At 43.4% G+C, this 21,617-nt stretch overlaps 3 protein-coding genes across 4 annotated transcripts; 1 reads left to right on the forward strand and 2 right to left on the reverse strand.

Annotated features, from left to right (window-relative positions):
* Positions 1-6,977: 6,977 nt before the first annotated feature.
* On the reverse strand, positions 6,978-9,168 carry LOC128736895 (peroxisomal membrane protein PMP34). Of its 2 annotated transcripts, XM_053831396.1 has the most exons (4): positions 8,976-9,168; positions 8,637-8,894; positions 8,513-8,573; positions 6,978-8,180 (listed from the first exon to the last, which is right to left on the reverse strand). In XM_053831396.1, exons 2-4 carry the CDS (start codon positions 8,706-8,708, stop codon positions 7,381-7,383), a joined length of 933 nt encoding a protein of 310 aa, XP_053687371.1. In that variant the 5' UTR covers positions 8,709-8,894; positions 8,976-9,168; the 3' UTR covers positions 6,978-7,380. The 2 variants fall into 2 exon arrangements, with proteins under 2 accessions (XP_053687371.1, XP_053687370.1); XM_053831395.1 differs by having other exon boundaries at positions 8,637-9,168.
* A 6,526-nt stretch (positions 9,169-15,694) lies between these two features.
* LOC128734904 (28S ribosomal protein S22, mitochondrial) lies at positions 15,695-16,965 on the forward strand. The gene is made up of 2 exons (XM_053829302.1): positions 15,695-15,863; positions 15,920-16,965. The coding sequence occupies exons 1-2, from the start codon at positions 15,740-15,742 to the stop codon at positions 16,915-16,917; spliced, it is 1,122 nt and encodes a 373-aa protein (XP_053685277.1). The 5' UTR covers positions 15,695-15,739; the 3' UTR covers positions 16,918-16,965.
* On the reverse strand, positions 16,929-17,514 carry LOC128734905 (uncharacterized HIT-like protein Synpcc7942_1390). Its single transcript, XM_053829304.1, has one exon. The coding sequence runs from the start codon at positions 17,486-17,488 to the stop codon at positions 17,033-17,035; it is 456 nt and encodes a 151-aa protein (XP_053685279.1). The 5' UTR covers positions 17,489-17,514; the 3' UTR covers positions 16,929-17,032.
* Between the last annotated feature and the right edge of the window lie 4,103 nt (positions 17,515-21,617).

The raw sequence follows: 21,617 nt of genomic DNA on the forward strand, positions 1-21,617 counted from the left end.
TTTTCTAATCGGTCTTTTATACTAATTGGTGCTTCCGGACCTATAGCCGATCTGAAGACACATCGTAACGATCACTGTAGCAACAGTATCGATCAGGTTGTCGAACTTTTGCGACGTTGGCTGGCGCAACTAATGGATCATAGCCCACTGCACGCGCTTGCATTGTATTGAGGACAAATGGCACACACCGGACCACTACTACACCCCTCTGCTACTTGGCAATGGAAATAAAGTTAATGAAGGTAAGATCGGTAAGATCATTCTTTTATAATCGTTGATTATAAATATAAATTATAGTCTGCTTGGAAATCCGCTCACATGTTTCCAGTTCATAAGAAGGGGAACAAAAGAAACATAAACAACTACAGAGGGATCTCTGCCTTATGTGCATTATTGAAACTCTTCGATCTCATTGTGATCGTGCCAATTTCCTCGTTCGTCCAGCTGGCTACATCGCTGGCGATCAACACGGATTCATGCCCAAGCGCTTAATGTCTACCAATCTACTAACGCTCATTACGAACGTAACGGATTGCTTTGACGACCGATCCCAGAAAGACGTTATCTACACTGACCTCTCCGCCCCTTTCGACAAGCTTAATCATCAAATCGTCGCTGCAAAACTGAACAAACTGGGCATTGGAGGGCCGCTGCTTCAGTGGTTTAAATCGTATCTGTCGAATCGTCCTAACAACGTGTCTATCAATGGCTTCACCTCACCTGCTTTCACCGCTTTTTCGGGAGTCCCACAAGGTAGCCATCTCGGACCGTTGCTCTTTCTTATTTATTTCAATGACGTCAACTTAATGCTCAAAGGTCCTCGGCTTGTGTTCGCCGATGACCTGAGACTGCTTGCGAAAGTTAACGATTCATCGGACACTCGCACTCCAGGAGCAACTGTTGATATTCGCTTTCTCGAGAAAGCTGAATCCTACAATATTCGATTACCGATTATCAAGCGTACCCTTACGCCGTGTAGATTACGTCAAGGATCTTGGAGTACTGCTGGACTCTAAATTGACAGCATGTTTCATTCGTTGTCGACAAGGCCTGCAGAAACCTGGGATTCGTTATGCGTATCGCCAAACACTTCAACAATATTTATTGTTTGAAATCACTCTTCTGTGCGTTGGTTCGCTTCAACCTCGAGTATTGCACACCCGTATGGAGCCCGTATTACCAAAACGGTGTCAGTCGAATAGAGTCGGTGCAACGGAGGTTCCTCCGCTTTGCCCTCCGTAGGTTACCATGAAATGATCCCAAGCTACGAACAGCGCTGCAAGTTAATCAACTTGGACACCCTGCAAACACGTCGGGACATAACTAGAGCCGTCTTCATATCAAATGTTCTGACATCTTACAATAAACAATATTACGCTGCCGGTCAGCAGGAGATGGATTGTATCCCCATTCATTACCATCATCAAAAGAAACAGTTTAGATTCCTTTGCACTTCACTCGGTCCGTGGTTTGTTGCCAATAGAGCGTATCAACAGTTGTAAGTTAGCTTGGATGTGATCAAGCCATCTTGTTCACGTTGGGCCTCTGTATCGTTTTGTATCAAGAGTTTGCCTCCAATGCATGTCTTCCCGAGCTTCTCATAGCCAATTTGTTGAGCGTCTCGACACTCGCCAGTCGGCTTAACCAGGTTTAGCCATCTATAGCACGCTAGGTCCCTCTATTCTTGATGCCTGTGGGTTTATTGAAGACAACAGATTTTGCTGCACATTCGCCCAACTGGTCCTCTGTAACCTACCGACTTTGGCCAGGTGTACGATGGTAATCTATCCAGGTCGAGCCTGCAGCTCATGAACCACGAGCCAGCCACACCTGCACCATTCTCCGGTTTCCGTTTATACTTCACCAAAAATAGTCCGCAACATCATTCGTTCGAATACGGCAAGTCACGTATGTCTTCCATAAGCAAAGTTACAGTCTCAAGTCCGATCTACGGACTACTGGTTTGATTAGCATTTTGTTGTATATCGTCAGCCTTGTGCGGCGGTGTATGCTCCTTGATCGAAGCATCTTACGGAGGGAAAAGCAGGCTTGATTTGCAGCTTGAATGCGTCGTTGAATCTCCTTACTCATATTTTCGTCAGCAGTGTCCAGAGATCCCAAATATGCGAACTCATCAACCACTTCCAGTTCATCGCCGTCAATAGCTACTGTCCGTGTAAGGCGAGTTTGTTCCCGAAACGCGCACTTAGCAAATCACTGGCTGTTCTCGTTCAACTGTATCGTATGCAGCCTTGAAATCCACGAAAATATTATGCGTGGGCCCGTTGTACTCTCGACATTTCTGGCGGATTTGTCGAAGAGTAAAAATTTGATCCATAACAACACGGGCCCCCATAAAGCATGCCTGATACTGTCCTACGAATTCTCTTGCTATTGGGGATAGACGACGCAACAAAATCTGGGAGACGGTAATTACAGCAATCTAGCCGGTCGCCTTTTTTGTATATGGGACAGGCTACACCTTCCATCCACTCCTCCGGTAGTTTCTCCTCCTCCCAAATCCTAGGAATTATCCAATGAAGTGCCGTTGCTAATGGTGCTTGCCAATGGGTTCTGTCGGAAGTCGATAGTTTTGACACATGTATTGCCAGGGCCGCCGCTAGTCCATTTGTCGCTCTACGTAAACCCTTAAAATGGCGCCCCAAAATTTAGTCGTAAAGTGGAGAGAACTTCTTGATACGGTACGAGCGACCTTGGCACTTCCTCCAAAAGCGCCGCGAATACAGAGTTCTCACGCATCATTAGTTCGTTGACTTCAAAGCCACATATGATACCATCGACCAAAAAGAGCTATGGAAAGTCATCGACGAGTGTAGCTTCCGCAGAAAGCTCATCAAACTGAATCAATCTACGATGGACGGTACACGGTGCAGTGTTCGGATCTCGGGTAGATTGTCGAGTGCATTCGAATCACACAGAGGACTTCACCAAGGTGATGGTCTCTCATGGCTGCTGTACAGCATAGAGGTAGAATCGAGGCCGTCCGACGCCGCTTGGGCAGTAATGTAACTATCGACGACGATGAGTTAGAGATAGTCGATGAATCTGTCTACCTTGGCAGAAATTACACCAGCCGTTAGATTCGACGGCGTATCACAGCCTCTTAATCTGTGGGCGTATTATTAGCGGAAGTAATGCTTACTATGGGCTTCACAATCACTACGATGGCGATAAATTTTGTACAACAAACGGATATCACCATTGGCGACGGCGATTTCCCCTTGTTCGGCTAGGGAGTTAGTCCAAGCTCTCTTGTCATGCCCACGAGCACTTTTAACAGCCCTCTCCAGTTTGGCGTATCGTTGACGGGCAGCTGTCTTAGCCGATCTGGTTCGCGCTCGCTCAATGCCGGCTTTCGTCTCTCTCCACAAAGGCGTTCGACAAAGGCCCTTTTCCCCTCAGGGTTCTCCAATCGGCGGACGTCGTAGCGGCACCCAACTTTCTCCTCCCGTCGTTGGACACGTGCGACGTGCAAACGTCGGATGCGATGTCAGCGCAGCGTTTGTTGCGTACATCAAGAAGGCTCCTTCGCCATTGTCGGCTGATGCAGATGTGGTCCATTTGGTTTTCTGTTCGGCCATCGCAGGAAACCCACGTGACTTTATGTACTGGTCTATGGGGGAAGAGCGATCCACCAATGACCATGTTGTTATTACTACAGAATTCTGTAAACAGCTCCCCATTTTCGCTCATATCTCCTTGGCCATGGCGTCCCATAACGCGTTCAAGCTCCGCGTTGTTTGAGCCAATCTTCGCGTTGAAGTCGCCCATGTGGATTTGGATGTCCCCTGTTGGGAAGCCATCCCACCAACCGTTAAATGACAGCACCGAAGCTACCAGTGGGACTCTTCACTTGACAGCCGTCAACGTGACAGATGCTACCGCGGCTCTCGGTGTGCGATCATTCTTATCCGGTGACGGCCATCATCTTTTATCATTCTTATTGCGATAGCAGCAGCTCGCGGAGCACATTTTATTTGTGTAATTTGTCCTTAGAAATATATCATGTTTTATCGTTAACCGCGAGTTGCCACTATACCGAAACGCCCTATCGCAACATTCCCCTTCGGGATCTTCTCAACTACGTTGTTCAGCTGGCTGTAAAAACCCTGTTTCTCTTGCAGGTCGGCAGCATCTGTTAGCGCATAGCACTGGATAACTGTAAGGTTTCTAACACGTGTTCTGAATCTGGCAACGATTATTCGCTCATTTATCGGTTCCCACTTCATCAGAGCCGCAAGTACCCCAGGACTCAGTAGGAATCCAACTCCTCTTTCTCGAGTGACATTTTCACCTATGCCAGAGTAGAGCAAGACTTGTCCGGATGATGTTTTGTGTTCGCCAGTACCCGGCCAGCGGACATCGCTCAGCCCCAGGATCTCAAGCTTCAGGCGGCTAGCTTCCCTAGCAACTTGAGCCAATTTGCCCTGCTGGGCAAGAGTCAGTATATTGCATGTTCCGATTCGTGTCCGTGTTTTCATGCTAAATGTCGTTGCCAATAATCCAGAGAGATATCTTCTTCCATTTTCATCCTCCCGTCGTTGGATACGTATCTCATAGAATCAAAGCCTACTTTTACCTTGACAAAGGTAAGATTATATTTTGCGAAATGTTTGTCGCATGTCTGTATAAAATCTGTAGTCAAAAACATGTCTGTATCAGAACATGGAAAGTGTATAATACAGATTTGTCTGTATATCTGGCATCCCTGCTTGTGCACGTGTAGGCATAAAATAGACCCTACAGTGGTTCATAGCCTCTTATTCAGCAACTCCTATTCCTACCTCCTCGTGGTACCAGCCGGGATACGAGCAACTTTGATGGAAATCGGGTAACCAACCCCGGTGGAAGCCAAGGTCGCATGCTGACAGGAAAGGAGGGCTTTTTCGAGCTTCGTTGGCCCTCCGGCGTAACAGGGGGCTAGTGTAGCAGGCTTTGCAAGCCGTCACCACGACAAATACAAAAGCATGGAACGAAGAACAAGGAAATTCTTACTGGAACAATCGGAATAGACCCACGTGACGAAAAAGGACTATGGATTGGAAACTCGGGACGTGGAGCTGCTAATCTCTCAACTTGCAAGGGAGCACTCGAGTGTTCTCCGGCATATTGAAGAGTCGCAAGTTCGACGTCGTAGCGCTGCAGGGGGTGTGCTGGAAGAGCTCAACGGTACGTACGTTCAGCGATGGACATACCATCTACCAGAGCTGCGGCAACACACACGAGCTGGGTACAGCTTTCATAGTGATGGGCGAGATGCGGAAACGGGTGATTGGGTCGTGGCCAATCAATCCTCGAATGTGCAGGGTCGATTCTTCAATATAAGCATCATCAACGTGCACAGCCCTCACCTCAGAAGTACCGATGACGACAAGGATGAATTCTACACGCAGTTGAAGAGTGAATACGACCGCTGCCCAAAACATGATATCAAGATCGTCATCGGGGATTTCAATGCTCAGGTCGGCCAGGAGGAGGAATACAAACCGGTGATTGGAAGGTTCAGCGCACACTAGCGGACCAATGAAATGGGCCTAAGACTTATCGACTTTGCCGCCTCCAAGAATATGGTCGTTCGTAGTACCTTCTTCCAGCACAGAATTCATCACAAGTACACCTGGAGGTCACCAAATCAGACAGAATCACAGATCGACCACGTTTTGATCGACAGTCGGCACTTCTCAGACATTATCGACGTCAGATCCTATCGAAGCGAAGCGCTAACGTTGACTCGGACCACTACCTAGTGATGGTTAAGATGCGCCCAAGACTCTCCATTGTGAACAACATTCGGTACCGACGCCAGCCTCGGTTAGATCTCGCGCGGCTGAAGCAGCCAGACGTCGCCGCAAATTACGCGCATTCACTCGAAGCTGCACTGCCGGAAGAGGACGAGCTGGACGAAGCCCCTCTCGAGAACTGTTGGAGCACTATCGAAACAGGCATCAGCAGTGTAGCGGAGAGCTCCATCGGGCATGTGGCCCGGAATCAGCGGAACGATTGGTTTGACGAATGTAGGAGGGTGATGGATGAGGAGAACGCTGCGCGGGCGGCCAAGATCCGCAGTGCCACGCGTCAGAACGTGGAAAGCCACAAATAGAAGAAGATGCAGCGAAACCAAATTTTTCGGGAGAAAAAGCGCTACCTGGAAGAGCAGGAATATGCAGAGTTGGAGCGGCTGCATCGCTCTCAAGAAACGCGAAAGTTCTACCAGAAACTGAACGCATCTCGCAAAGGTTTTGTGCTGGCCGTTTATCTATACCGACTAATTGTTAGAATTTGGGATATGGAACAGCTACCGGAGGAGTGGAAAGAAGGGGTTATCTGCCCGATCTATAAAAAGGGTGACAAGTTGGACTGTGAGAACTATCGAGCGATCACCGTTCTCAATGCCGCCTATAAAGTGCTGTCCCAAATCATTTTCCGCCGTCTATCACCAATTGCGAGTAGATTTGTGAGAACTTATCAAGCCGGCTTCGTCGAAGGTCGGTCTACAACGGATCAAATATTTACACTGCGGCAAATCCTTCAAAAGGGCCGTGAATACAGAGTTCCCAAGCATCATTTACATGGGAAAACTTCAACAACAGGCTTTGTCTTAGGACGGCAAGCCACCTAAGTAAGTAAGTATGTCCACGCACGTTCTGGTAGTAAATTAGCTCAATTCAGTTGCGGATCAAACTCAGAGCTGGAAACCCATTTGACTTGCCTGACCGGCGGGACAGGAACGATAATTTTTCGCTGGCAGGATTCCCGCTACTATAATACCACAGTCATTGCATTCCGGTAAGGAATTCGATGCCAATAACGGTAAACAGTCGCACAGTTGTGTACTACGTCAAGAAGGCTGGATTGATGGATTAGTTCGATGGTGGAGCGTTTTCTATGCGAGATTTCATAGTCAAGTAGGTATCAATTCTTTCAACAAATTTAAAACATTTCTTTTGACCCTAATTTGCTTCTTTTTTATTTTGGCCTACAAGCATACAAACACGGTTGCAATATCTTATATGAGGCTTTGAACATTTCAATGTCAAATTTGTCGCACTACTTTGCAAACAGTAACTATTCTACTAGAACCTACCTAATAATGCCTAAGAGCCATACCATAGTTGAAATAAATAACCCACAGGTTCAGTTGCGTTAATTTAAAACTACAGATAATTTAGAGGAAAACTCACATGTGTGATGACATGATTTGATTGCCTGTGGCGAAAAACCTGTGTATCGGAATGTGCAGGACTAGATAAGTTGGGAAAGAATGCATAAATATTAAAAATGCCATGGAATTCTGAGCACAAAAAACCTTTACCCATACCGGCAGACAAAAAACACTACAATTGTACGAGTATTCTACTATCACTTCTTAGCTCTCACCAGAATTAACGTCACGAAACGAGCGATCTTCTCATATGTCATGAACATAAGCGCTGCCGTCAGTACCGTCTGCAATAACTTCGCTTCCAGGCCACGGAACAAACCGGCAGCTCCCTGCTTTTTGAGGATAATCAATAGCAACTGAATCATATCCGTATCCGGAGGAACATCCATATTTTTATCCGTATTACCATGCCGCAATTTGGTTTGTATCAGCTGCAACGGGTAGGTGAGCACAGTGGCTATCGCTTTGGCCACCGCTCCCATAGCGAAGTACGAAGCACTGGAGGCTAACTTCACATCCGGGACCAGCCGACGCTTCAGCGATTCGTACACCATAAACTGAATGGCAGGATTAATCACCAGCAGCAAGGACGGAACCGAACCGGCCCACAAACCTTTGACTCCTTCCGTACGCCAAATGTAAATCAATCCGTCCAGCAAATTATCGTAATGCATCGTGTTGTCCTTAACGCGATGGTTCAAGCCCTTCATTTTTAGCCGCGTATTTACCACCCAGAAGGGGGTTGTCATGAACACATTGACGACACCGGCCAGCGAGCCGAGCACCAGATCAGCCAGTGCCGATTGACTGCCTCCGTTGGCAGCACCCCGGATCGCCTTAAGACTGTGAAACGTGTAAAAGTAGACGAAGTTTGAGATGCACAGACTCTGCAGCACCGGGCCGATGCCACGGTACAACGTTTGGAAGCCCTCTTCCGCTACCAGCTGCTTCAGGATAGCCCAGGTGCTTTGCGCCTTTCGCCGTTCCGGCGCTTCCACTGTAACGAAAACAAATTTAGTTAAATGTTATTATCTAAGTCTAAGGCTATATAATAAAACTAGTCATAAAAAGGTATTTCCACACATTCGGCAGCCTATTTTTATGGTTCAGCTATCTTTAGAAGATTAGCACGCGATGTCTAGCAAAGTCTAGCAAGTGATGTTATCGATAAAGGGTTGATTAAAAATCTACACATGAACAAATGACTTGTCCATGTAAAGTTGCAATGAATGCAAATATAGTCATAACCAGAGAAGATAATCAGATTTGTGCCTTTAACAGTGTTAATCCTGCATAAATGCACTCGACTGTTCATGTGATAATACTTACACTGCAGTCTGGAGCGCACGGTATCCAGCGGATAAAAGGCCGACATAGCAACCACACTTCCCTGAAATGAATAAAGAGCAATAAATTACCTACGCCATTGTCCCATTTAGCAGTTCATGCATACCGTTGCTCCTGAAGCTGCATGCACCCAGGAAAGGTAGCTGAACACATCGTTCAACGGTTTCGATTGAGCCATCGTTTTGCGGTCAGCTTTGCAATCACCAATTCGTAAACAAATTTGGTAAATCTACGCTTTTCTTGGTGAAATGTGCGAAAGAATGGTCTGCCTGCCACTCGCCGGACTCTCGTTGGACTTAACCACTGGCGTGGCGATCAAAGCCACTTCAGAAGTGCTTTATCACTGCTCAATCGGTCAAGTTTTCTAGTTTTGCACACAAGTGTATGGAGTGATTAGTCGTGTACTGTTTTTTATACCTTTTAGCAATTAAATACGCATACATACGTCCGAATTAACCAGCAAATTGAAATTGAATGAGATTGGAAATAAGCCACTGCAAATAGTAATTAATTTATGCCCGTCTTTAAAACAAACACTCCGTACACAGAATCACAGCTAGAATCGCATGAACTACTTTCTAGCTTTTTAATATAACAAATTATATCAATATTGTATTCGAACTTTACGAAAAACAGAACGACCGACCCGACCGACCAAAGACGACGCAGGCGACCGATGAAACATGGAAAATGATCAAAAGAATAACAAAAATTTGACATATTTACATAAACCCGAACGTTACAGCCGTTAGCATTATCCTATACACTCAAAATAATTATCACGTCGAAATTATACGTGAATCCGTGAATCACATTATAATAGTTTTGCGGGCATAACTGAATCAACTGCATCAGAGCCAGACAGAAGCTGGAAGCAAGGCTGGAAGGGCAGTGATTGCATGGCAAATTAGGATGTTGTATCGAAATATCGTTCAACGAGTCGCCTGTCAGCAAGAGTAGCCGAGTGTCACAGAAACTGCAGCTTGGCTTACAACTTCTAGAGGAGCAAAAAAAAAATTCAAAAAGAAGTGTACAGCCACATCCCTGGCACGAACGTCTTTCTCATACATTTTCATTGAAGCCGTTTGAGCCAGGCTTGCTGGCTCGATTTTACGTCAAATTTGACAGCATCTGTAAGAATTACGCAATCATACGGTTTTATGCTTCAGAAAATTTGTTGCATGTGGGATGTAGATAGTGAAACAAGTTCGTTTTTTCTGTTATCGCTAACGTAAGATAGGAAAAATTCTGACTTTAGATAGTGTAATTTTTTTACGATACACGACAGAGGGGAAACAACACGCTGCATTCGTCATACTGCGCAGCATTAAATACATGCGTTGTCTCGTGTAAATTTTGTTTCAAAATTTGTTGTCTACCTCTATTACCACCACTACCGGAGGCGGCTTCAGCTGACAGCTGTCGTGCCAGGGATGTGTGTACAGCCTGAATTCGTTAATTGGGCCACGACTGCACTCTAGCTGATTCGCTAATTGGGCCGACTGACAGTTGTTAGAAATTTCTAAACTCGAAAATTCCATACAATTTTGACATTCAAGTTGTCACATAGCCCAATTAGCGAACACCCAGTTAACGAACCGCCCAATTAACGAACCGCCCAATTAACGAACCACCAATTAACGAAACTTTGCTGTATACGAATGAAGAGCTATACGTATGCGAAAGCTGGAAGAAGAAGCTAAGTTGAAGGAGATAGAAGAAGAGCAGGATGAAATATGAAAAGCGATTCCTGTAGTAGGAAAAGCGGAGTTAGCGAAAAGAGTAAACACGATCGGATGGAAAACTGGCTCGCCGAAGGCGCTCAAAGAAACAAAATTGAACAGTCGAAGGCATCCGGACCGAAAGTTACCCTAACCAGTTGCAACCGTTAGTAATGTGAATCCAATAAACACTGCGCTTCTATCGACCACAGTTTTTTTTCGATTACAGGAGTTCACTGAATCAGAGTATGCTGTATCTGACACCAACGGTTTATTATAGTTACTATATAAATATAGTTCGGCGGATACAAAAATCGGGAGCCAAATAAACGTCAAAAGCGGAGCCACACGTTTTTCAAAATTCGAATTGTGGGACTAATGTTAATAAACACACTTTATTTTCATAGAGCTAGTCATTTTCAACACCCACTAGCGATTATTTTCCGTAAAAACCTGCACATTTCTCCACAATTTAATTTCAAAATCAGAGTTGCCAATTCGCCTGGTTTTCTATCCGCCGAACTATATATATAGTAACTATACGGTTTATCTGTTTCCGGTGGCAAATTTTACGAGGCTTTAGCTGTAATTACAATGCTTGGAAGCAATTCAAGTGACTGTAAAATATCGTAGTTGTTTTTACCAACCTTTTTTTATACAATAACAAAAACGTAAATAATAAAAAACCGGTTGATGTTGATACTACCTGCGTTTTGCGTTAGCGCGCTACTGGCACCTTTATCTCATTTGCTTTGCGTTGACAAGAGCTAATATTAACATCATTGAGGGCTCAGAAATCGTGCGCACCACCGACTGCCGAAGAGTTAATTTGTGTGAAGAGTATCGATGATATATCTCATTTACGCCAATGCTAACATAAAAGCAAAGCAAAGCCATGGGTATAAACGTCCTTCAGAACTTGAAACTTCAAAGGTTCAAAGGGCAAAGGTTCTATTAATTCTGTAGTGGCACCGCTCAGTCGAGATTCGAACATACGACGACTGGCTTGTTGAGCCAGCATCGTACTCATACCCCGCAGCTAACTGACATGGATGCCTACCAGCTGCTAAGGACCCAAGATTGTGCGCGTAACGCATGGGCCAAAATATCTCTGGCTGGCAAGTGAGTGAACATGTGCAAATATATCACCTCTGTTTTCCAACTCCTATCTCTACCTCCACGTGGTGCCGGCTGGGGTACCGCGCACCTGGTGGTACGCAACATTGGTTGTCGTACGCAGACAGAGAAGGTGGAACACTCGCCGTGTGGTTTCCAGCTACCTAATCATGCAGTTCGGCGCCGGTTTTTTGGAGGGCGTGGCTGCGGGGTCTGGGCACACCGGGAGAGAGTTATTTTCTCTGCTAGCTTAGCACAGAGAGAGAGAGAGAGAGTGACTCTCAATCGGTCTGTTTACACAATCTGCAGTTATGCCCTTTGGCGGTTGGTGCCGAATTGGACGTTTGGGCAAAAATTGAGCCACGGGACCTGATCCTGTCGTGAGAGTCGGCAAATCAGGAGCCCCTAAGTCAAGGTCTAACTCCGTGCCGATGACTGAATGGCTGGAGGGGTGAAAACATACCAGTCGCGAACAGAGTGCTTTGGGCATCTTGCCCCCACTGTGCCATGCGGGGCTCTGGTACGGTCGATCTTTGTTGTCACTTGTGTCTCGTGGCAACAACATAGGAGTCCTGCCCAATTTCCCTTATGGGTTTTACGCCAAGTGCGTTCTGGCCAACATAATTGGCTTCGCTTACAATTTGCTGTCTGATCTGTGTTGGAGATTGTTTGTGCATATACTCCGCTAGTCAAATAGTTAGAGTCGCACAAATAAATCTTCAACACAAACGGGCAGCAAATTTGAATTTATGCGAAAAACTTTTTAATGGCTCTGTCACCATCGCATTGGTTCAGGAGCCATATTTTCGCAAGGGGTACTTTCATTCGACGGATATTGGAAACCAGAATGTCGTGACCGTGTTTAAGATGCCGTTCGCCGAAGACCAAAAACCAAACCGATCGTCTATACATCCATCCAAAAACTGAAGCTTCAACTTTTCAGAGCAATTTAGTTCACCCAGCTCTCTTTATTTTGCGAATTCCCATCCCACTCAAATTCTACCACACACACACTCATCGCGCTTTCGTGTGATCGAATAGTTTCGATTCCGAAGTAACTCAACGCAACCTGCTTCTATTTCTCTCTTATTCTCACCGATATTCAATAAACCCCAAACGCAAGCAAATACATACATGCATATTGAGGGTCATTTTTGCAGATCTAATACGATCATGCTCATCAATCATGGCCATATGTTATATACTACACAAAGCAGAAGAGGGTTATTTTATGCTTTCTAATTTTTATTCTAAGCATCTGGCATATTCTCTACACAGAACTTTGCTGTTTTCAGCAAAACTGGTATGACAAATCCTCGTTTGATGCCTAGGGCATGCATATTGTTGCATAGGTCAATAAGTGCATGCCTTATCTCTGAGTTGACTATTCGAGATATTTGTGCAGTCACAGTAGAACTCGTCGTGAATGATGTCCATAGGTGCTATGTCTACTGTTCTGCATACTTACCACACGATGAACCGTCTCCCAGCGACGATTTCAGAAATGTGGTGAGATATTATCAATTTCCCACCCTTTCGTACGCGATGAATTATAACCGTCGCGGACGAAACCATCGCCGGAATCGTCGCGAGGGCAAATATCGTTTATTTTGTCAAGTAAATCGATGGCTTACGTGCTAGACAAGCATAATATATACTAATAACTTACATACAGCCAAGCAGATTCTTTCTGCGACGATTTCAAGCTATCAAAAAAGTAAGCGGCGCGTTTTGTTACCAAAGAAACGGACAATACTGTCAATCTAATGGGCTTCCGCTCATTGTAGGCAGTGATGCCAATGCCCATCACATCATTTGGGGCAGCTCGGATATCAATCTGAGAGGCTCTGATTTGAAGGAATATTTAAGTAGTACCAATCTGGGAATACTCAACATTGGCAATTGTCCAACTTTCATACGAGCTGGTAGAGAGGAAGTGTTAGATATTACACTCTGCTCTAACAGGATCAGTCATGAGTTGGCACAATGGCATGTTTCAAATGAGACACCAATATCTGATCATTGCTTTATATATTTTGATTATTTGGGTGTCGCCTTGAACGCTGCAACATTTCGCAATCCGAGATTTTTCGACTGGAACTCTTTGAGGAGGAACTGGCGACGAAATTTCAAGGATTCGAACCGACGATTGAGTCATCGATCGACTTGGATGTGGCTGTAGATGTCACAATATCTTTTATTGCGGAAGCTTTTGAAGTATCCTGCCCGCTAAAAACTATTAAAACGGCTAGAGGAACACCATGGCGGAACTCTCATCTCGCGGAACTAAAGAAACGATGCGGGAGAGCCTGGAATAGACGTCGGAGGGATGGCGTGGAGCCTTTCAAGCAGGCCCTGAAAGCCTATGCAAAGGCTCTACGATCTTCAGCACGCACGAGCTGGCACAGTTTCTGCAGCAACGTTTCCAGTTTCGGAGAGGCAAGTCGACTTAATAAAATACTGTCAAAATCGAAAGATTATCAGGTTAATAACATTCGAAGTTCGAGCGGCGAATACTGTTCGAATGACAAAGAAATCTTGGAATGTCTCTTTTATAGGCTGTGTGGAAGCTGAAATTCGAAACAATCCAGAAATTGTTTTAGGCTTAGACTAAAGATGGACGCGCGACATACGGGCAAGCAAAAAGTTTTAGACCAATCAGTCTAACGTCTTTCTTGCTTAAATCACTTGAGCGGATTGTTGATCACCACATCCGCGAAACAAGCTTAGTAGAAGTTCCTCTTAATTCAGCACAACATGTTTATCAAAGTGGCAAGTCTACAACCACTTTATTACATGATGTGGTGGATAAAATTGAGGTTGCTTTTTCACAAAAGGAATCTTGCTTAGGAACTTTTTTGGATATTGAAGGCGCGTTTGATAACGTATCTTTCGCTTCCATTTTGGAGGCTGCACGTTATCATAATGTGCCTTCAATAATCATAAAGTGGATAGAATAAATGCTTAGTAACCGATTGCTTTTTTCGTCCTTACGGCAAGCAAGCATTTGGAAGAAAAGTGTTTGTGGATGTCCACAAGGTGGCGTTCTCTCTCCTCTTTTATGGAACCTTGTGGCGGACGGCCTATTGAGGAAACTCAATGGTCTAGGCTATCCGTCATATGGTTTTGCGGATGACTATCCCATCCTAGTAGTTGGAAAGTGCATAAGCACATTATTTGACTTAATGCAGCAGGCACTACGCGTCGTGGAAACGTGATGCCAAGAAACTGCACTTTCGGTAAATCCGAGCAAAACATCTATCGTCTTATTTTCAAGACGTAGAAATACCAATGGAGCTCGCGCTCTGCGCTTTTACGATTCGGATGTTGATGTTGTGAACGAAATGAAGTACGTGGGGTTGATTCTCAACTCCAAGCTTGACTGGTCCACAAATATTGATTTCCGAATTAAAAAAGCGTGCATGGTCTTTGGGCAAGCCAGCTTACTGTCAGCTACTAAGGGCCAAATAATGTGCGCGTAACGCATGGGCCAAAATATCTCCATAAAGGGCAGAACAGAATGCTGCATCAACGCGTCCGTTATCGTTTTTTTTTTTTTTTTTGTATGCCAGAAGGGCATTGGGTTAAAAGGCCACTGCGACAGTCTTCAGTCCGTTATCGTTATTCTGACAGTTTTCCCATGGGGATGGGGTTTACTGTCCAATTGACGCTGACGGATGCGTTGACGCAGCCTTGGGCGCAGCATTCTGTTTGACCCTAGTTTGCACACGCCCTTTCGTTATTTCATTCAAGAAATAACTAAACTCAAACTCTAACATGTGTAACGAGTGTAACAGATAAAAAGTATAAAAAAGTTAGAGTGACTATATACAGAGTGGCGACAATGTCAAAATTGGAATGATAATTATCTGTCAGTGTCATTCCAATCGAGCAGACAACCTATCCAACGCGTATGCAGGAAAGAGAAAGAAAAACCCAGGATAAACCGCATTGCATACATTTGGGATGACTTGGCGCCACTCTGTATATAGTCACTCTAAAAAAAGTGTCATTGACACTTGACGGTTGACGCACTGAGACACCGCACGGTACAGTAATGTTTGAATTTTTTGCTGTAAAACAAAAGTATTGGTATCTCTATAGGTTAATAATTCGAAATGTGCTATGTTTGAAATCCAGTAAAAACTCTATATGCTTATTTATTTATTTATTTATTGTTAAAATATTCTACTCTTTACTAAGCAAATTTACGTAAAATTTAACAATATTGCCTTTGTCTTTCCTGCTTGAAAATCGAGCGGTCACCGTACTTATTTTGACAGCAGCTTATTTTCTTTTCGAAATGTGATCGTTGTTTTGAATCGTGCAGGGTGCAGTAGAACATATTGTTTGGCTAAATTGTACTCTAAAAATGATAAAACTTTCGCTAAACGGAGTACTTTTAAGCGCAGCCACCAAAAACACACATCCTTTTTGTGCCGCAAGATGGTTTTGCTCTAGTGGTGCTTCTTCGCATACCTCATTTTTATCTTACGGTAAGTATCGTACGGAAACCAAGGGTACCGTAATCTGATGACTGTGTACCCCGTAGATAAAGATCCGGCTCCCGCATTTATTCGGAAAGATGTGCAAAAACTTCTTCGCTCGATGACTCGTCTGGAGTTGGACAAAATTTTCCGCAAACGTGCGGTTAGGGACAACTCGATCGAGTATCGGTTCATGACGGACGAACAACTGCGGCAGGAGGTGAAGAAATCGATTGGCCGTGCTGAGAAGTTGCTCCAGATGCCACCCATCGTCGCCGTAATGAAGGACAATCCGAAAGTGATATCGCGTGACCCGGCTTTGACGGGGTTTTCAGACACAAAAATGGTATTCACTGATATTACCTTCGGGGTGCCCAATGATAAGCGAACAATAGTCGAACGTCTCACGGACGGGACGCTGCAAGAGGTTTCGTACGAGACTAAAAAGCGTCTGAATCAAATTTATTTCCCGTTGGAAGGGCGCAAAATCCGAACACCGCAAATGTTCGAGGGTACACAATTGAAAAAGATTTTGGATTCTGGCGAATACGAGTTCGTACTGAACAGGGCGTGTGTACAGTATGAACCCTTTGAAAAGGAATATCACGATGTAACGGGTACCGTGTATCAACATGTGAACGACAACAAGTCATTCGATGTGCTGCGATCTACGCGGCATTTTGGACCGATGTGCTTTTTCCTAGCGTGGCATCGCTTGGTGGACGATTTGCTGTTGGATATGATCAAACGGGATTACCTGAGGAATGCCACTGAGCTGGTTTTCCTCTACTGCACACTTCACGGCGTTTCAGTCAATACGGAGGGCTCGGAACAATTGCAGCAGTACATTCTCAATACGGAAGCACCGATAATTGAGTCTGCAGAGCGAACGGCTCAAGAGTTTGAGCAGAACGAGAAGTTTTTATCATTTGTAGAGCAGTTTGTACTGGAACATTGCATTAAGAAAGTTCAACTCAATTTGGCGATTGCTGCCTACCGAGAGATGGCCAACGAGCGGCTGAAGCTTGCTGAAGGGATTCGGAAAATGCATGGTGAAAGATAAAGTTTGAAATGTTTGCAACTTTAGGCTTTAATAAAACAAACTAGTAGAACGGATGATTGAAAACGGTTTTTGATTCGTTATGTAACGATAGGTTTAGGGATGGTTATTTTTGGTTTCAACCTGGAGGCCATCCGAGTTGGCGACCTCCGATTACGTGAAGGTGCAGATGGAACACAGACTGACAACCATGTTCTCCGTTGTTAACCACCAGGCGGAATCCTTGAGGAGCTTTATCTTTACCCAGCTGTCCCGCGACATGCATTAGATGGCCGAAGGTTGTTATGTCAGCTGCGGTTCCATCCTCCAGTTTCGGAATGCGTCGCTTGGGGATTACCAGAAAATGGACCGGGCCTTGAGGAGATACGTCGTTGAATGCCAGGCATACGCTATCTTCATAAATAATATCCGCAGGAATTTGTTTTCGTATTATTTTATCGAAGATTGTGTCCGCTTCCGGAACCGGTGGTTTCGGATTGTTAGAGAAATTGCGTATCTGTTGGCAGTACGGCTGTAGTATTGCCGGTAACAGCCTTTGTTTGATGCTTCCGACGGAAGCCAAAAGTCGGTTCATTCCGGCAGAAAACAGAAACCGATGTTGCGATGTTTGACTGTTTGATGCTAGTGGCAGTGTTGCCAGCCGAATCCGGCAAAAACTGATAATCAGAGCGGGGGGATTTTGTCTGCAAAACACATCCGCATTGCCGACGTAGGACTAATCTCAGGCTGGTTGTACCAGCTAACTGGCACATTTATCTCATTTGCTTTGCGTTGTATACCCAAGTAACAACGGTAGCTGAATTGCAAGAGCAATGGCTGTTTACTGGTTGGTTTAAGGCGATCAAAGCTGCATAAAGTAAGCGCTCAAATGGTGTTTAAATAAGTGATGTGTAAGCTACTTTAAGTTTTTCAAACCAGTTCTCTCCCAAAAGCTGATAAAAAGGCTTTAGTAGATTTTTTTGCTAAACAATCTGCTTTTAAACAGCCATAAACATCAAACCGTTTTACGGCTGCTTACACACTTAGATTTTATCACCGAGCACGGTAAAATAAATTGCCGAGATCCCAACAGCTGAGATCTCGGTGAAAATCTCGGTAAAACATTGAAACACCGAGATCTTGGAAATCCAAAACATCAAACAACTGTCAAACTTTACCGACAATCTCGGTATTATTTTTCCAAGATATTCGGTAATCAATACTGAAACTCGGTTGAAATTGCCGAAAATTCGTAAAGCGTAAGCGACCCAAACTGTCAAATTTTAACGAGATTTTCTGTAAAACACTAGCTGAAAATGCTGAACTACGGTATTAATATGCTGAAAACTCGGTATTTTTAATAAGTTTATGAAAATCAATAAAATTTTGAATAAAACCATAAAACTATTCTAATCGTAGCATTCGCATAGTTTAAAAAAGCCTACTACTGCATTGCAGCCAACGGGGATGTTGTATTATTTCCATGAGATGACCCATTGCATTGGCCTCCACACTGCAACATCTCACCACGAATTATTAGCACTGGATTCACGTATTGGGTTGGGAGGGAATCGACAACCTAGAGAAATGTTTTTCATATTTTATCTTCCAAAATTCAGTACAGTAATTAAAAAAGCTTACTCCAATCCATTGCACCAACCCGTTCAAAGGATTTTTCTGTATTGCGGCTGCATCACGCGTGCGCTTACAGCCTCTGGTAGGGTTCTTAGACCGAATGATAGCCAGGGATCGAAAAAAATCTGCAAGAATTTATGCGTTAAGTTAAAACATTCACACATTCATAAACATTCCATTTACCATCCGAAATTTCTTTGAAGAGATGCCGATACGCGGTTAGAATTTTCTCCTGCCAGATCCGCCATTGATCTATAAATACTGTCGTACACTTGTGTATTTTACGAAAATCGATGTCAATCTATGAAAAAAAATCATCCATTTTCACAATTTTAACTTCACCGGTAACGAAACTGCTGTCGATCGCGCACAGTTAATTTTTGACATTGTTTTCCGAAATCTTGGTAAAACAGTTTGGGGCTTTTTTCGGTAGTATTTAACGAAATTTCGTTAAAATGATAATGAAATACCTAGATTCGGCACTTTATTTTACTGAGCTCGGGGATTTACTGTTTTACTGATCTTCTCGGCAAATAAGATTGCAGTATCTCGGTAAATAAGCTTCATTTCCGATATCTCAGTAAAATAATATTCCAAGTTACGGTAAAACGAGAAATGTTTACCGATATCACGGAAAAACAGACCTATTTTTGTGTAGTTCGGTATTTTACTTTACCGAGAATTTATTTTGGAATTGGGTATTTTAATTTTCCCAAAAAAGTGGATTTTTCTATCTCATTTGATAGCCCGTCGTTTCCTGAATCTAGCAGTTCTTTTTATATTTCAATTAAGTCAATATTCGATTAAAAAATTAATAAAAATCAAAACTAGAATGATTTGCTGTTTGACAGATATCAACCAAGCCGATTGATTGACTTGATGTCAGAAGTTCTCTCCCTCTCTTCTATCTCTCTGATAGAGCTCTTCATTTTAACCGAGCTTTTAAAGCTCTCATATGAAACCTGTATCGTTCGATGACCATAGTGTATCTATTCACTGTGTTGCCTAAGACGAACTAAAAAGAAAAGTGGTTTACTTGTAAGCTATCGTCTTATTCCAAAATTTTTTTTCAAATATAAAAAAAATGTTTTTTCATTACTTCCATTAGTCAAATTCGGAAAAGTCTTCATGTAGCGATTGAATGGCATCATATCTTGTCAGAATATGCGGAAATGTATATACCACTAAAATACCCAATTAAGTGTGTAAAGGTCTTAATATGTAGAGTGGAAGCTTTCATTAGGCTCACAGCTTTCAAATTACTTTAAGTCTGCTTAAGGGTGTTAAAGTGGCTTTACAAACTTCTACCAAGTTTTTTTTTCGGCTCACAGCAACCCGGTGGGCGTGTGCTGTTGAAGACGATGCACGTTCAGCTGGTGTTCGTGGGGATTGGAGAACGGCAGCCCAGGACCGACGGTACTGCAGGACCATAATTCGTTCGGCGCAGGATCGGTAACGAACCGTTACCACTAAAGTAAAGTAAGTATTCGTCCTTTTGGGAAATTTTGAGCGAGGTTGACCGTGATTGCGGTTTCGTATTAGATTAAGTAAGCACCGATGACACTCGAAAGTTTTTCCAGATTACACTTTCGATACCTGGCGTCAAAAGGACTAGTGTCCATGCTCTTTGGAATAGCGTTTCGATGGAAACAGGTGCCCAAGTAACCAGTGAGCACTTAAAGAAGCAGAAATCTAGCTTTTTATTAGCCTATGGTGCACACCATATCGTGCAGCATAGTTCAATATGCCTATAAAAAGCTTCTAGAAAGCCGGTTTTGGCGAAATATCCGGCTACATTAGTGCTTGGAGATTTACAAATTATGACATTTACATTTACAAATTTACAATTTACGATTTACAAATTATGACAAACGTAACGCCTGTTGCGTAACGGTAAAACGTCAAACATAAAAAAATGCGAAAAATATATTGTACATCCTTTTTTTATCTTCCCTCTCTGTTATGCTTATATGGCGTACTTTGTTGACGTTTCAAGATTGCTTTTTTATTTTCTTTTTCGGTTAGAATTGAACCGCCAGCCAGCCAATCTGTCGATTACGTGGCTTGGAGTGGAGGAGTAGGGCAACGCCTTTACCACCCAAGTAACCACAAGCATTAACGCATAACCCCATATTGGCTGTAGCTCGGCATCGCTAATACCAGACAGCGGTATATCAGCAATTCGCATGGTTAAAACTTTTGTATAAACATTGCTAATGCGTTTAAGCATTATCGTAAATTAGCATTATTAAAAACACTATTTGCGTATATAATGTTACAATATGTTGCTTACAAACTTTAGGACAAATCTTTAAAACGTACCGTAAATGTTAATAAAATGCTTATACTTGACTTCGTTTTTGCTTATTTACGGCCACTACTCATACTCTGTTTCACCTAACTGCTGCTGTCTTTTTTCAACCAATTGAATTCTAAAATCAACTACGAACGACGATTTAAGTACGACTAATTACAACCCACTCATCTATAACAGCTGTGGTTAAGATATCAAAGGCGCCAGCAAATGAACTATGCAGGGATACACGCACCCATCAGGTTCAAGTCTCCTTAAAGGTAACATTTGAAATGCAAAAAAAAATCCATTCGTCGTAAATAATGAAGTAACGCATAGCTTGAGAAGCTGCTAGAACCAGCGGACTTAAAAAATAAATATGAAATATATTTATTTTTGTCTTTTGACACGCCGGCCGAATTGATGTTTTTATATTTTTTTCGCAAACAGGCTAAAAATAACGATATGTCGATAATGCAGGCGAAGCGATGTTTAATTCATGCCGTAATGGTGCTTTAGCAATTGCTATTATAATGCAACTTTAATTTGACAATAGTGGGGCCCTTTTCCACTTTATTACTGCATTTATTGTACATGTAAGAAAATAACACATTATATGATATGCTTTGTAGCGCACTATAAAGCATTACAATTGAATTGATATAAAGCTTCGTGGTTACTTGGGCAGTTGATCTGTAAACGGTAGTTGCGAGTCAGCTGCCAATAGCTCTACTTAAATTACTGAAATTCTTAACTCGGATGTTTGCCCAAGTAACCAGTGAGCACTTATAGAAGC

Source organism: Sabethes cyaneus, chromosome 2 (genome assembly GCF_943734655.1).
Source record: "Sabethes cyaneus chromosome 2, idSabCyanKW18_F2, whole genome shotgun sequence".
NCBI lineage: Eukaryota > Metazoa > Arthropoda > Insecta > Diptera > Culicidae > Sabethes > Sabethes cyaneus.